Source organism: Bacillus rossius, chromosome 5 (assembly GCF_032445375.1).
Source record: "Bacillus rossius redtenbacheri isolate Brsri chromosome 5, Brsri_v3, whole genome shotgun sequence".
NCBI lineage: Eukaryota > Metazoa > Arthropoda > Insecta > Phasmatodea > Bacillidae > Bacillus > Bacillus rossius.
In genome coordinates, this window is record NC_086333.1 from 75,410,677 (window position 1) to 75,424,311 (window position 13,635).

At 35.8% G+C, this 13,635-nt stretch overlaps 1 protein-coding gene across 2 annotated transcripts; it reads right to left on the reverse strand.

Moving 5' to 3' along the window:
• Positions 1–909: 909 nt before the first annotated feature.
• On the reverse strand, positions 910–11,945 carry LOC134532022 (ras-related protein Rab-18-B-like). Of its 2 annotated transcripts, none has more exons than XM_063368148.1 (5): positions 11,718–11,945; positions 10,897–11,014; positions 9,287–9,478; positions 8,562–8,687; positions 910–7,287 (listed from the first exon to the last, which is right to left on the reverse strand). In XM_063368148.1, exons 1-5 carry the CDS (start codon positions 11,783–11,785, stop codon positions 7,171–7,173), a joined length of 621 nt encoding a protein of 206 aa, XP_063224218.1. In that variant the 5' UTR covers positions 11,786–11,945; the 3' UTR covers positions 910–7,170. The 2 variants fall into 2 exon arrangements, with proteins under 2 accessions (XP_063224218.1, XP_063224219.1); XM_063368149.1 differs by having other exon boundaries at positions 8,562–8,684; positions 11,718–11,923.
• Between the last annotated feature and the right edge of the window lie 1,690 nt (positions 11,946–13,635).

The window sequence follows — 13,635 nt, forward strand, 5'->3', positions numbered from 1 at the left end:
TGCTGCATAGGGCATTCCACTTATGTAGATTATTTCAAATGTTACTGTACTGATTCACGTCCATTTTATATTTTAATATTTTATACACATCTATATCGATTAGGCTTATATTAATGATTCATGATATGCTTGTCTCCAAAGTATACATATCTCTTTGACATTACAGAGTCAGCAAGTCAGTGATGAGCGTAACTATATATAGGATGAATGAATGAAGTTTGCCTGATGGAAGAACAAAAATAACATGTTTATTGTTCACAGAATTCATAAGAAACCTTAAAAGTTAAGCCATACACGCAGATCACATTTACAATTACGGCTACGATAACGTTTATGAGTTTATTAACTTATTTTTTTTAATGGTGCGGTTTGAAAAGTTGTACTTTAAATAATAGGGCTGAGGCCTGACAAAATTATTTCCCAGAGGAAACTTAGTTTTTTCACACCAGCCCTGCCTCCTGGTATTGACAAATGCCAGCAAGTATACATTTCGAAAGTGTTCAAATAAACACGTAACAAACAGAAATAGTGCCCCAGCAAGCTGAATCAGCAGACTCAATCTCACATCAGTACTAATCATCTCCCCCCCCCCCCCCCCTTATCAAAAACACATAAGAAATCATATGTAAAATGGAACACACCTAGTAATACAAACTACTGTTAAGTTGGCAACACATCATGAAATGTAGTCCCCTGACCTAATAATTTAAAAAAGTGCATTTTTTTTAACTAGTGGCCAACAAATATCTGGATCTTTTAAATCATGTGTATCAATGTAACATTTGGCACAATGACATTTATAATTAATGCAACTAGGATTATGACATTGCTATTATTTTGATTTTAGTTATCGCACTAAAAATATAATTATTCCTAAAAAGCCACTACCCATACAAAAAAAACTTCAGATTTGTATTTTGTGTGCATACATTTATTATATACAAAATTACTGATATTAACAGTTAACACTTAATTAATAGATTTTAAGATAAAGCGAATGTAAATACATCCTCTTATCTGTTTCCGGTATGTAGCATTCGTGAGAGAACACATACACCTCGTACACACAGCCTGACAGCTTCAAAATGCCTGAATTTGGACATCACAAAAAAGTTTACAAACAACATATGAATAAAATTATAACATTTGTATGATAATACAATGTAACACAATGCATGAAAATTCGTACAATATTGGAAGTATAAAACATTAAAAATAATTATTTCGCAAAAAGGTTGTATTACAAGTATGGCAGCACATATGCATATATTTTTTATTATAGTGTAATTAAATACAACGTATTTTACCCTTTCCCTTCAAACCATTGTTATGTAAAAAACTTTTAAAATTGTCAAAACTTTAGTATAGTGGTAATAGTTTTGCTACATAAATATTAAACTGCAAACAAAAATAGTTTAAACAGTATTGTAAAGAACCATCTTTATTAAGATATAATTATTTAGCTATCACAAAATTACTACAAAAACAATCAAACAGCATAAACATTCTTCCTACTACCAAATGCAATTCTTCAATAAATTCAAATAAACTAGAAGGGGTAATTGGGCTACTTAATCATAATCTTAAGTTTTAACAAACACAAACTGCACTCAATGATAACTCATGCCTAAGTCCTGCAAAAGTCACTCACATTTCTGTATTTATTTTGCAGCTAACTTTACATGGACAATAATTAGGAGAAATCAGTTTAGAATGAAAAACTTGCATCTCAGAAATAACAACTTTAAAATCAGAAGTTTCTTAAACATAGTTTGTATAATTTAAAACATTCTAAATAATTATATATAATATATTTATTTAGTAGTTATTTAAATGCTTAAACAAAGTTGAGATTTATGGAAAATTTTATGTAGTCAGAGCAGTAGTAATCAAAGATGATTACTGAACAAACAAACCAAATTGTCACAACCAGCCAATACACAGTACCTAAGCTTTGGAAACACATATTTTACTTTAGTCAAGCTAAGTTATAAAAAAGTTCAAATTCTAATAAATATAAGAATATATACTTAAAATTATATCTGGTCTGTAAATAATTCAAGTATTTTGAGAGCATACAAGTGTATGAGAGTATACAAGTGGTAAAAAAAACCTCTTAGACAAAATTTAGAGTCTTTTAGTTCAAGATTAAACACATTTGAGGGGGACAAGAATGAAGTATGTAAATCTTCACGTTAGTAATAAAAAAAATAGTTTCTAAAAATAGAGGTATCAAACGTTGTTCTTGGAGCATAATTCTTTCAATAACATTTCCTACTGAAAGATGGTTTCTGCTCAATGAATATGTAATTTAATCATTTATCTAATTAGGATGTTAAATAAACTTTTTTTCTCATTTTGCTGTAAATATATTTTTTTTATTCATTAGATTTTACATCACACAGTTATGCATTGAGGTTTAGGCCAGGTTTATAAACTGTGCAAGAAATGCCAGATACAAAAATTTAATAAATAAAATTTATTAAATACCAGTTTAAAAACTAAGCAAGATGCCAAAACGAAACAAAATCATCTGCAATTTTGGCTTGCGTTTTCTGCCTTTCATATTTGAAGTGATTTTTTTCCGACAACATCTTTAAGATGTAGATGTTATGTGCATGGAAGACAACAATGATTATTTTATTACATACATCACGTTTTCACTTGTTAAACTTTGCACAGTGGAAGAAAATAACACTTTTATGTCAAAAATGACAGTTTCATATGTTTTCAAAACAAAAGTGAAATTATCAAAAGAAGCCTGAGGTACAAAAAATTTGTTTTCTACTGTTTTTTACAATTTTAAGTTGCGAATTTCGTGCCTTATAACAACTGTGATTTTCTTGCATTGGTTGCATGTTGCAACATCACTGAATCCCGTGGGTAGTTTCTGAACCGGCATTAAGGCGACTGGGCCCCCAAGACTACAGTGGGCTTGAAACACTTGGGTACCAACTCGGAGCTCGCAGACTTGAGACCAGGGTTTCAGCAACGAGCCCTCCCATGGCCACACAGCTTTACAGGTTATGTAAATGCGATAAATAAATGTCATTGCGAACAGAAAAAAATTTCAGAAGTTCAATCCTAGTGTTCATCGTAGAAACCTATGATAATGAAAAGTAAGGTAAAAATAATGTTATATGCAGAAAAATCTTATAAGCAGAAACAATATTTCCAGAGTCTCTCTTCCAAGATTAAATAATAGTTTATTATTATTTATAATTTTACAGACAAGACATCACATAAGGAATTTTGAACATTATTATTATTACTATTTATTTATAAATACTATTTTATTTCCTGGAACCATTAACATACCTTCACTGAATTTCTGATACCTATCATGTAAGAACAACCAAAATGAATTAGGTGCTGCTTAAAGATAGGTATTTGCCCCTATTGGAGCATAATTTATAGTTTTTTTTTTACAAATCATTCTTGCAATTAATATGCTGTTTTAATACACATAAGCAGCTACAACTAAATTTGGTGGCATTCTGTATGCTAAAATAAAAAATAATTTTTCCCCTTTAAAAGTTTATTTTTACGATGTTATTAGCAGAAAAAATAAAAACATGAACTGTAATGGACCGTGAATTTTTGTCGTTCGCTTATGTTAACAAACAGGAACCTTATACAGGGTTCTACTGTATTATACATACGTCCATAGATGGTTCCACTCCCACATAAAGCACATCTTTCATTCTCATTTTCCCGAAAACTCGTTCAAAAGTAGACAGCTGCCTGCACTAGCATTCACACTTAGCATTAGCTGACTGCATCAGTCCCCTGATACCATCATGCTCGCGAAAATTTCATACTTGAGCCATGTAAAGTTTCTGCTTAAATCATAGACTAAGCCAAACCTCGGATACTTCTTTGTCTCGATAACTTGTCAAGCCTATTGTAGGTTGTCATCATATCCATTTCTTTGACACTTTTTTTTTCTCGAGTAATTATCAAACACTGGCATTTCCAACTATGTATATTTTTAAAACATTAAGGATTACTCAGGTGGATAGGCTCAGAATGTGACATTTCACATTCACCGCACATTATTTACAACAGAATAAAAAAAAACCTTTGAATGTTAAAAACAGATACAGCTACGAGATAACTCAGAAGGGTGACTTTAATATCCTATTCGTAGGGACAAGATTATATGGTGAATTGCGATAAAACCGAAATAACTCCAAAAAGCCTGTCAAAACACTGCATAACATCGAAACGCAAGTTAATGCACCATGTAGCATCAAAATGCAAGTTGTATCATGGAATTAAGTAGCATTTAACCAAAACTTAATTAAAATCATAAAAAAAAATCTTTTAATGTTTTGACATTCAGGGAATGTCATTTCCGTGCAAAAACTCGTACCAAAGTCCATGTACCAGATAAATTAATTTAATTAGTTTTATCGTCCATCTCTTATTTAATCAATTTTAAACTATAAATGCTACCTAATTTATTTTTATTGTTCTGAATGTAATCTGTTTTAAACCAAATTACTAACATTATTATTACCATAAAAATGCAGCATATTTTACGGTGGAGTAAGTATTACTCAACAGCTTTTATAAAAATGAAAAACAATAAAAACCAAAATCTTTGTTTTAAAAACGAAATTAAACTAAAAATGAAAACCATAAAATCTTGTCTCTACCTATATGTCTGCTGGAAATGTATACTTGGGACTGCTGCAGACTAGTAGACACCGAATAATATCACAAAGTTGGTTAAGAGTGCAGGTATAGTGCGGGCTAAACGTTAAGAGCTGTCAGTGTCAGGGTCGGGAGCGTGGGGGGTAAGCAGGATGAAAGGGGGAGAAGGGGAAGGGAATATGCATAAGTGAGGAGCGGCCAAGGAGGTTAGAAACTATCCTTGGGAGTGGCATTTTTCGTTGAGTGCTAAACCTTTTCAAAATACACTCACCATGCAGTGCTTAACAAGTGATGAAGCCAAGCAGTAAAATGTGGAAAAAACAAAAAAAAAAATTGACATGCAGTAAAACACGCAGTGTTATCTGAAATGTGATCAGTAAGCAGAGACAAATGTCTTTCGATTCCTATTCAAAAAGTAACAGAACGAGTTGCGAAACAGTATACATGTGTACGTAAAGCTGCCTGCAGATACAGTGGATTACCGCTGATCCGAAAATCACGCTAAATTTTCTTTTGTATTTGAAAAATAATTTTTAAAGGATTGACCCAATTATTAATATATCATAATGATGATTGCCATTTTAAAAAAAACAGCTGTTGTATAACTAGGCCCTGCAGAGTCGGCACTATTTGGTTTCGTAGGGCTCCGTTTACTATCTGGCTCTGCCAGTCCGTTACAAGCCAAGCATTTCCTTCGACCGCGGAGCACAGCTTGCGACAAGTTTGGCCCAAACTATACACTCTATGCTACAGCACAGCAGTCCGACACTTGGCATTTTTGCGAAGGAAACACTGGTACATAGTGGTAACAAACACTAGATTGCACAAAGTTACTATGTCTTTTCGACAAAGGAATTTTGTGCTAGATTATGGAACTTAACTCCCAGAGACTAGATGTACTCAAAAGAGCCACTTTTAAGAATTACCAACACGACAGCTCCATCATGCCTTAAGTTCATCTTTGATTACATCATCTACACTTAAATTCACCCCAAATTTTATTAATCTTAAAGATCAGGATCATTTTATTTATACTTTATACATGTCTGATTTCTATAGTATAGAGAGTATCAATTTTTGAATCTGAGAGTACCGTGTTAACAAAACTACAGACCATTTCAATGTACAATGAATGATACAAGGATAATGATGGTCATTATTGTACCGGGTTACAACCCCCACCATCTACCATGCTGTGATTTGTGCAAGAGCAAAATACATAAATTTGTAAACCCATACATTAAGATAAAAAATACAGAAAGCACACAATTCCAAAATACGCCTGGTTGAAACGCAAATACCCAGTGAATGATTGGCTGAACCAGAACTGCCCTACTAAGAAACTACACAAACACGTGCAATACGATATTTATCTGCGGGTATCGAAGATCTCACCAATAGTTCTTTCTGCCATCTGAAACCGTAGTCCCTCTGCCAGGCAATTATAATTGGTCCCGCAGGACGGTACAATACAGAAAGACTACAGGAAGCGTGAAAATGCAGACCTGCAATAGTCAGCAGCAAGCATATGCATTTGACTGAACAAAATTTACATTGCGTACACCTACATTCAGTTTAAATGCTTTCTTACGTGGTAGGGAATTCGTCCCTAAGACAACGTAGGTACCAAAGTAATAACCCCTTAATTTTTTTTATTTTTACTTTTCAAGCAAAAACTGTAAAATACACAATCAGTTAACAGATTTAAATTTATACTATATCAGCATTACTCGAACAGGGGAAAAAGTGAAAAATGTGGGGACATGTAAAATCAGGGAGATGTATAAGGGTTCCACGGTTACTGAACTGATGCTTTATTATAGAGCAACTTTATGTCTCGGCCAACACTCACTGAAACACTGTTTTTGCCAACAAAACCTAATATTCTTTAACTCTGTACTTTTTATTTATAAGAAAATTTAAATAAGCACATGAAAATTGAGAGAAAGTCATTATCATACTTCCCACACAAAATCACAACCATTTGTCATGATAGAAGAGACTGAAATACCGGTGATGTGTGAAGAAGGCAGTTTAACAACTTGTGCACAAACTTTCCATCTTGCTGGTGCCAGCACCTAAAAACACTCCTACTTGCCGTAGCATCAACATTACCATATATCGCACTATTCACACTGGTTAACGATCCACAAGTTTATATTGACACAACAACAAATATTACAAGCTAACGCACAATCTAGCACACTTCCAAAAAAAAAATAAAGACGTGTAAAAAAAAAATTCTTAAACTCAACGTTCCAATCCCGTGAATGACAGACTGCCAATATAAATGCTGGGTTATCGTCAGTCGTTCAACTACGAGGCTCAGCGTTTGTGTTCTACCCTCCGACAAGCGTGCGGAAACTGAAACATTTCAGAGGCAGGCGAACTAAGGCGGCAAAACTATCGAGGCGAGAGAAGGAAGAACAAATAAGCTGGAAGTGTCGCTGCCAGGTCGACGGGCGTTCTTGCGAGGCGTGGGGCACCACGCTACACAAGGCGGGGTCCAAACTACACGAGACTGCACTTCCAGCCCCCGCACCCGGGCACGGCCGACATCTGCTCTCCCGATACGGCGAGTGTGTCCCCACCAGTCATTGTCTCCCAGAGACCAGGCGTCTGGATCACCTGTGCACACCAACACCAATACTTTCGCTGAGCAGATGTGGTACTTGATATCAACTTTGTTTACTCTCAAGTGCAACGAAAACACATAGCAGTGAAACCTCATTAATAAATACTCTGTTCATACGAAACTCTCATTAATACAAAGTGTTTTTCACAGTTCCTACAATTTAGGAATTATAATGTTAAGCAATTTATTTTTTATAAAAAATAATAGTTTGTAATACGAAAGGTGTTTTTGATTCATGGTTAATACCCCACATTCCAAATAATATAAAGATGTGAAGTTTCAACTAAAATAATAATGATGCCATCAGTTTGATTCAGTGTAGCATGGGCAAAACAGCTTATTAATTCTTCTTTCAAAATGATGGTACATCTAAGATTTTGCTATATTCTGCAGTCTTAAATCCCTTTAATAGTAGTACCTACAGTAAATATATATATTTTTTTAACTACAGGTATAGTTATTCTAAAATTCTACTTTACTATCCCTTAAAGAAGTACATTTGGTACTATATAAAACTATGAGCAATTTTCTTGAAGCAAATACCTTTTTAGGTGTGTTATAAATGCATTAAATTAGGAAAATAATTTTATCCTTAATTGAATACTTTAATAATCATATAAAAATTAAAATTTAACTACTTTTGTAATAGTCTGATTAATACTAACCTCATTAATTTGAAGTAACAAAATTATGGTCCCTTATTGAGGTTTGATTGTAATAAAAAAAAAACCTACATTGGCTGACACTACTTTTAAGAACTAGTACCTACAAAATATATGTATACATATATAAAAATTTAATACTTTTTCATTGTGATCTAAGAAAAAATAAAGGGCTAAAATCCCCAGAAACATATTTGACTTGTACGACTAAAGGTAAATATACTGATACAGAAGGTAAGTCTGCATGTAGGGATACAATGTTATGGTTGATTGCAATAACACCGAACTGTGCACCAATTCACTTCATCATATATTACCAAAAATATACGTCCATAAATCACTCCAAAATGCTAGTTAAATCACGAAATAATACCACATTTAAAAAACATTTTCCTCAAATCACTTAATTGTTTTGTTTAAAAATCAAAATTCATTGAATGACATTGTGTAGTAACAGGTATAAACTAGGTAACCAATTGGATTGGAACAGTTTATGTGCCCAGATTGGTATTGCACATTATATCACCTTAAAGATTCCTACATGTACGTAACTGTACCGCACTCGTCCCCAGTGGCGACTGAACGCGGCGCTAGGAGGCGCTCACCTTCTGCACAAGCTCCTCGAAGGCACACTGCACTCCGTCCTTCGTCTTGGCGCTCGCCTCGATGAACAGCGTCTGGTGCCGCCGCGCGAACTGGATCCCCTCCTCGCGGCTCACCTGCCGGTCCTCCTGGCACAGGGGCAGGGGCTCCGTCACGCACGGCCCACTTACGTCTCGACAAATGTGTCTGATTACATTAAATGCAATTTCAATTTTTTGGTGTACTATGTACAGCTATGTTTATCCTTGTATGATTTGAACGATTAAATATAATCCTAACAATGAGCCAAAATTTCATCATGATTGAATATTAATAAGTGTGGGCAGATATTTTAATGAATTGGGTGATGTTTTCAAAATGCTTCATTCCTTAGTTAAATATTATTTGTAATGGTCCTTTATTTGATTCTGTAATTTGAATACAGTAATTATTGTAAAGAATAAATATGAAGCTATTTTAATTAATGAAATATTTATTAATTATATATTTTCATTAATATTTTATTGTGTAGTATTCATTGTATATCATTGTTACTAATAATTTTTTTTTAATGAAGTCAATTACATCAACTTTTTAAATTTATTAACTTGGGCTTTACGTATCATGGATGGCAAGATCAATAGACATTCTGACAAACACACCACCACATTCCAAGGAAATGGGCCTGATAACATGGAAGGCTAACTGCTTGCATGGCTTCAGCTGAACGGCGCAGGCATGGATGCACCTTGTCGATCTTGTTGCCGACCACCATCTTGACGATGTTGCTCTTGGTGGAGTAGGTGTCCAGCTCCTCCAGCCACGTCTCCAGCTTGGTGAAGGTGGGCTTGCGCGTCACGTCGTACACCAGGATGGCCCCCTGCGCCCCGCGGTAGTAGCTGGGCGTCAGCGTGCGGAACCTCTCCTGCCCCGCCGTGTCCTGCCACAGAGACCCGTGCCGTCGGCCCATCCTGGCTCCCGCGGTTAACATATATGCAGGGGCGTAGCCAGGGGGCGGGTTTTAGGGGTTCAACCCCCCCCCCCCCCCTTAGAAGCAAATCTTTAATTAATTTCTTATTCATCACTCAAACAAATTTCATATTAAAATTAATAAAATTTTTACCATTACAATATTTAAATTTAAGTACCGAGAACTGTTAAAATAGCACTATTTTACACCTTAAAATCCAAATTTTACCCGGGGGAGGACCCCCATACCCCCCACTTTAATACCAGGTGGAGGGGGGGGGGGGGCCACGCTTCTTAACACCCCCCTCCCCCCCATACACAAATCCTGGCTACGCGACTGCATATATGTATATATATATAAACACACACAAACTTATATATCGTACTGTTTTATATATATACACACACACACAGGCATACACAAACTTATGTATTGTACTGTTTGAACATAAAATATGTTGGAGGACAGATGAACTGAACTATTTGCATTGAAAGATACATACATACATGTATAATTGTCAAATATGAAAAAAAAAATTGTATTTTTGGAGTACACTCCAACTTGCGATGTATTAAAAAAATGAAATGACAGTAAATAAATATACTTCTTTAGCATCAAAGTTGAATAGCAAAAATATTTGGAATAGCGGAATTAATATGTGGTGGTGATATTGACTGACACACTTGCAATTGGGTTTCCGCCCAGTGGCAAGGAGTCGTCCCCCCCCCCCCTCCCAACCCACTCACTAAATTTCTGAAGCCTGTTCCTCAAGTCCTTTCCTCATCTCACATCCAATACCTTTCCCTCAATCCTATTCCACTCCCGCCCTGACCTCACCAGGAATATGTGGTGTTGTTAGGAAATATTTTGGTTTCGTTGGTTAAAAAAAAAAAAAGGAAAAAAAAAGGGGGGGGGGGATAGCCAAGATAAGTTCTTGCTCTGGGTGGAAACTAGTCTAGTTACGGTCCTGTCTGTACCGTAGGATACATATTGCATATGTATGATACAATAAGTAACATTACCATGCAAAGCTGACAAAATGGCATAATTAAAACCAAAAGCCCTCAATTGAAAAAAAAAAATTAAAGTAGCAAACCACACACAAAGACATACGAAATACAAACTTGGTCAGCCAGACTCTTACTCTCTTTCAATTGGCAATCAGCAGGCTTTAAAACATTTGCCATTACTGACTTGATGCATGTACTAGTTATCTAGAACCACAGTATTTTCTGTTGGAATTCAAGAATTTTTTTTCATTTTTTTCACAGCAGTGTGACAACACCACATCAATTTTGAAAGACATGAGCTTTGAGTAACGTCGTATGCACAAAAAAAACTACCTTAACGAATACCACAACTTTGTAGATTTATTATAAAATGCTCACCCAAATCGCAAGTTTAACGGTGTTACCATCTGTAGTGAGTATTTTCGTTTTGAAATCGACACCAATCGTTGGCGACTGGGCAGGATCAAAACTGTCGTCTGTGAATCGCAGTAGCAGACTGCAAACAGATAAGAAAAATAAGCTAACTGAATATTTCATAACAAAAATTTTACAATTCTAAACTATCTGTTAAGTGCAAACAAAGTCTTAAACTGCTGTGTTAAACAACTATGATGTATTTAACGCAATGCTGCATTAAATGTTATGTAACATTAAAACTAAAATAACATTTTCTAATGGTACTCTACTTGGAAGCTCATATAGAGGAAAAAACCAAGAAATGTAGTTGAATGTAACACAGTTCAAATAAGCATAAACAGACAGATTTTATGAACAATATACTGTAAATCAAAAAGACTTTTAAATATATGGTAACTAATGGGCTATAAATATTAAGATTGAGAAAGGAAATATAATGAGAATAATTAGGATGTCAGACTGTATTGCAATACAGCTTGGATTTAGAGCTGCATTCGAACATAAAACCCTTGTTTACTTCACGACCGTACGGAGGTAAGTTAAATTAATTATATTAACATGATCATAAGACTCGTCAAGGTTAGTTGCAAAAACATCGTAAGTAAATGCTGATTAATAATGTGGTGGTTCTTCCCCATTTTAACGTAAATTATTAAAAGTATGAAGTGCATTACTAAAAATAATACTGTCGGCTCACTGGTCAGCAAAAAAAATTAAAATGTACACAGCTTTACTGTCATCACTAAAGGCGTAGCAGACATTCAAATAAAATATTTAACAACCTTGACTTTCCAACATTCGTTTCACCAATAATCAATATTTTTAGAGTCGTCAACACATCATCATCCATTTCTTAATTTATGCGAAAACTTCAAATTAAGGAAATGATCTAAATAACCAAAATAAATAATGCACTGTTATGAATTAATGACAATGACAACGACAAATACTAGCGATCAGCAGTCAGTACCAAAATCAACAAAGCACATTTTTTATTTGCGTTTTTTACCAAATCGTTACGTTTTTAGGGAATGGTATTTCTTAAATATTGGCAACATGTAGGTCAACTTATGAAACAAAAATAATAAAGTTCTTGTATGGAGTCGCAAAAATTTAAACTCATATTAAATTATCAAAACTAATTTTTTCTACCTTGCAAGAAATTTTTAGAATATTTTATAAAGTTGAACTGAAATATAAGGGGAAAATGCCTTCTAATTCAACCATTGATCGTCAATATCTTAAGGTCAATACTGAAGACCCTTGCTGAAGACCATAAGTTTTTTTTAAGTTGTATATTTTATCTTCGGATCCATCTTAATATTGACGTCGTCCGACCGAAGGCCACCCTAAAGCCCAACCTGCAACCACCAGTATTCAACCCCGCTAACGGAACACGCCCCTAGCCATGGCCCACCCGAGTCAGGCGAGCCACCAGCAACCAAGGTAGAACCCGGCCCCATAATAAACAGACCGACATTACAGCCGACCACGTGGCTAAAAACACACACAGAATATAAACAATATTACGTATAAATTAAACGTTCGTTTAATGAAAGTGCGACGTAGGAGTGCCCGGGCACTCACGTGTGTAAATGTGCCAATACGCGTGTAAGTGTTCCCCTGGCGGCCTTCTGCCTAGATTAGTTAAGTAATCCAAGTGACATAATTATTAACCCCTTGTGTTTCGTTATTACCCCCCACCGGATCAGCCCGGCAAGAGACGAAGAGTCTCTGGTGTGACGTATAATTTAAAGGACATAGTTCGTAAACATACTAACTCTAAATTGTAGAAGGGACGAGTAATGTTAATTTAGCCTTAATAATTAATGTAGGAATTTAGCGCCCTTAAATTCTCTTATTAACGTGTTACATTAGAAAATAATGTAATGAGGTCAACCCTGGCGCGAGGGACACCGAGCCTCGGCCGGACGCCATGACATCACGCCAGTACAGCGCGACTCGTGGACCGGGGCGGACGCACGTCCCACGGAGAGGAGAGACATCATCCATTGTCTGCATTGAACTCACTTCTGGTAATTATAGTCACTTCCTCGAAACCTCTTTTTACTTATCTCTCCGTGCGTACCCGGTCCAATTTTCGGTCCAGGACTTAATCCGGCCGCATAACTTTTAAAACCCCCTGCACCACACTTGGTCCGCGGGGTAGTTTTTAGCATACGGCACGGGCCGCCTCCCGAACCACAGAACTTGAACTAAAACCAGTCGCCCCGGCGCTGACACCAACCCGTAAGGGAACTTGGACGAATTTAGCTACGGTCCGCGCTTCACTACAGTGGACGCGAACGCCACCTCGAGACATTGATATACAGGATTGGCCGCCTCCAATCGCCCTCACCACGTTTTTGGGTAACCAGGCACAGAACCGCCTAGTGCCACGCTAATATGTAACATTTAGTAATTTTGTACGACGCCTTGAACCTGGAACGTTTTTAGTAAACTTGTGCGACGCGCCACCACGTAACATTCAGTAAACTTGTGCAACGCACCATCACGTAACATTTTTGTAAACTTTTGCCACGCTTTATTACGTAAGTTTTTAAACTAACTTTGTGTAATTGTGTAACTCATGTATTGTGTGACGTCACACTCTGTACGACATGGTGTGTAATCAGCGGTATTACACCAAACCCACAGTCACCTGAATAAACGACGCATGTCATTTGTTGCACTACTTCA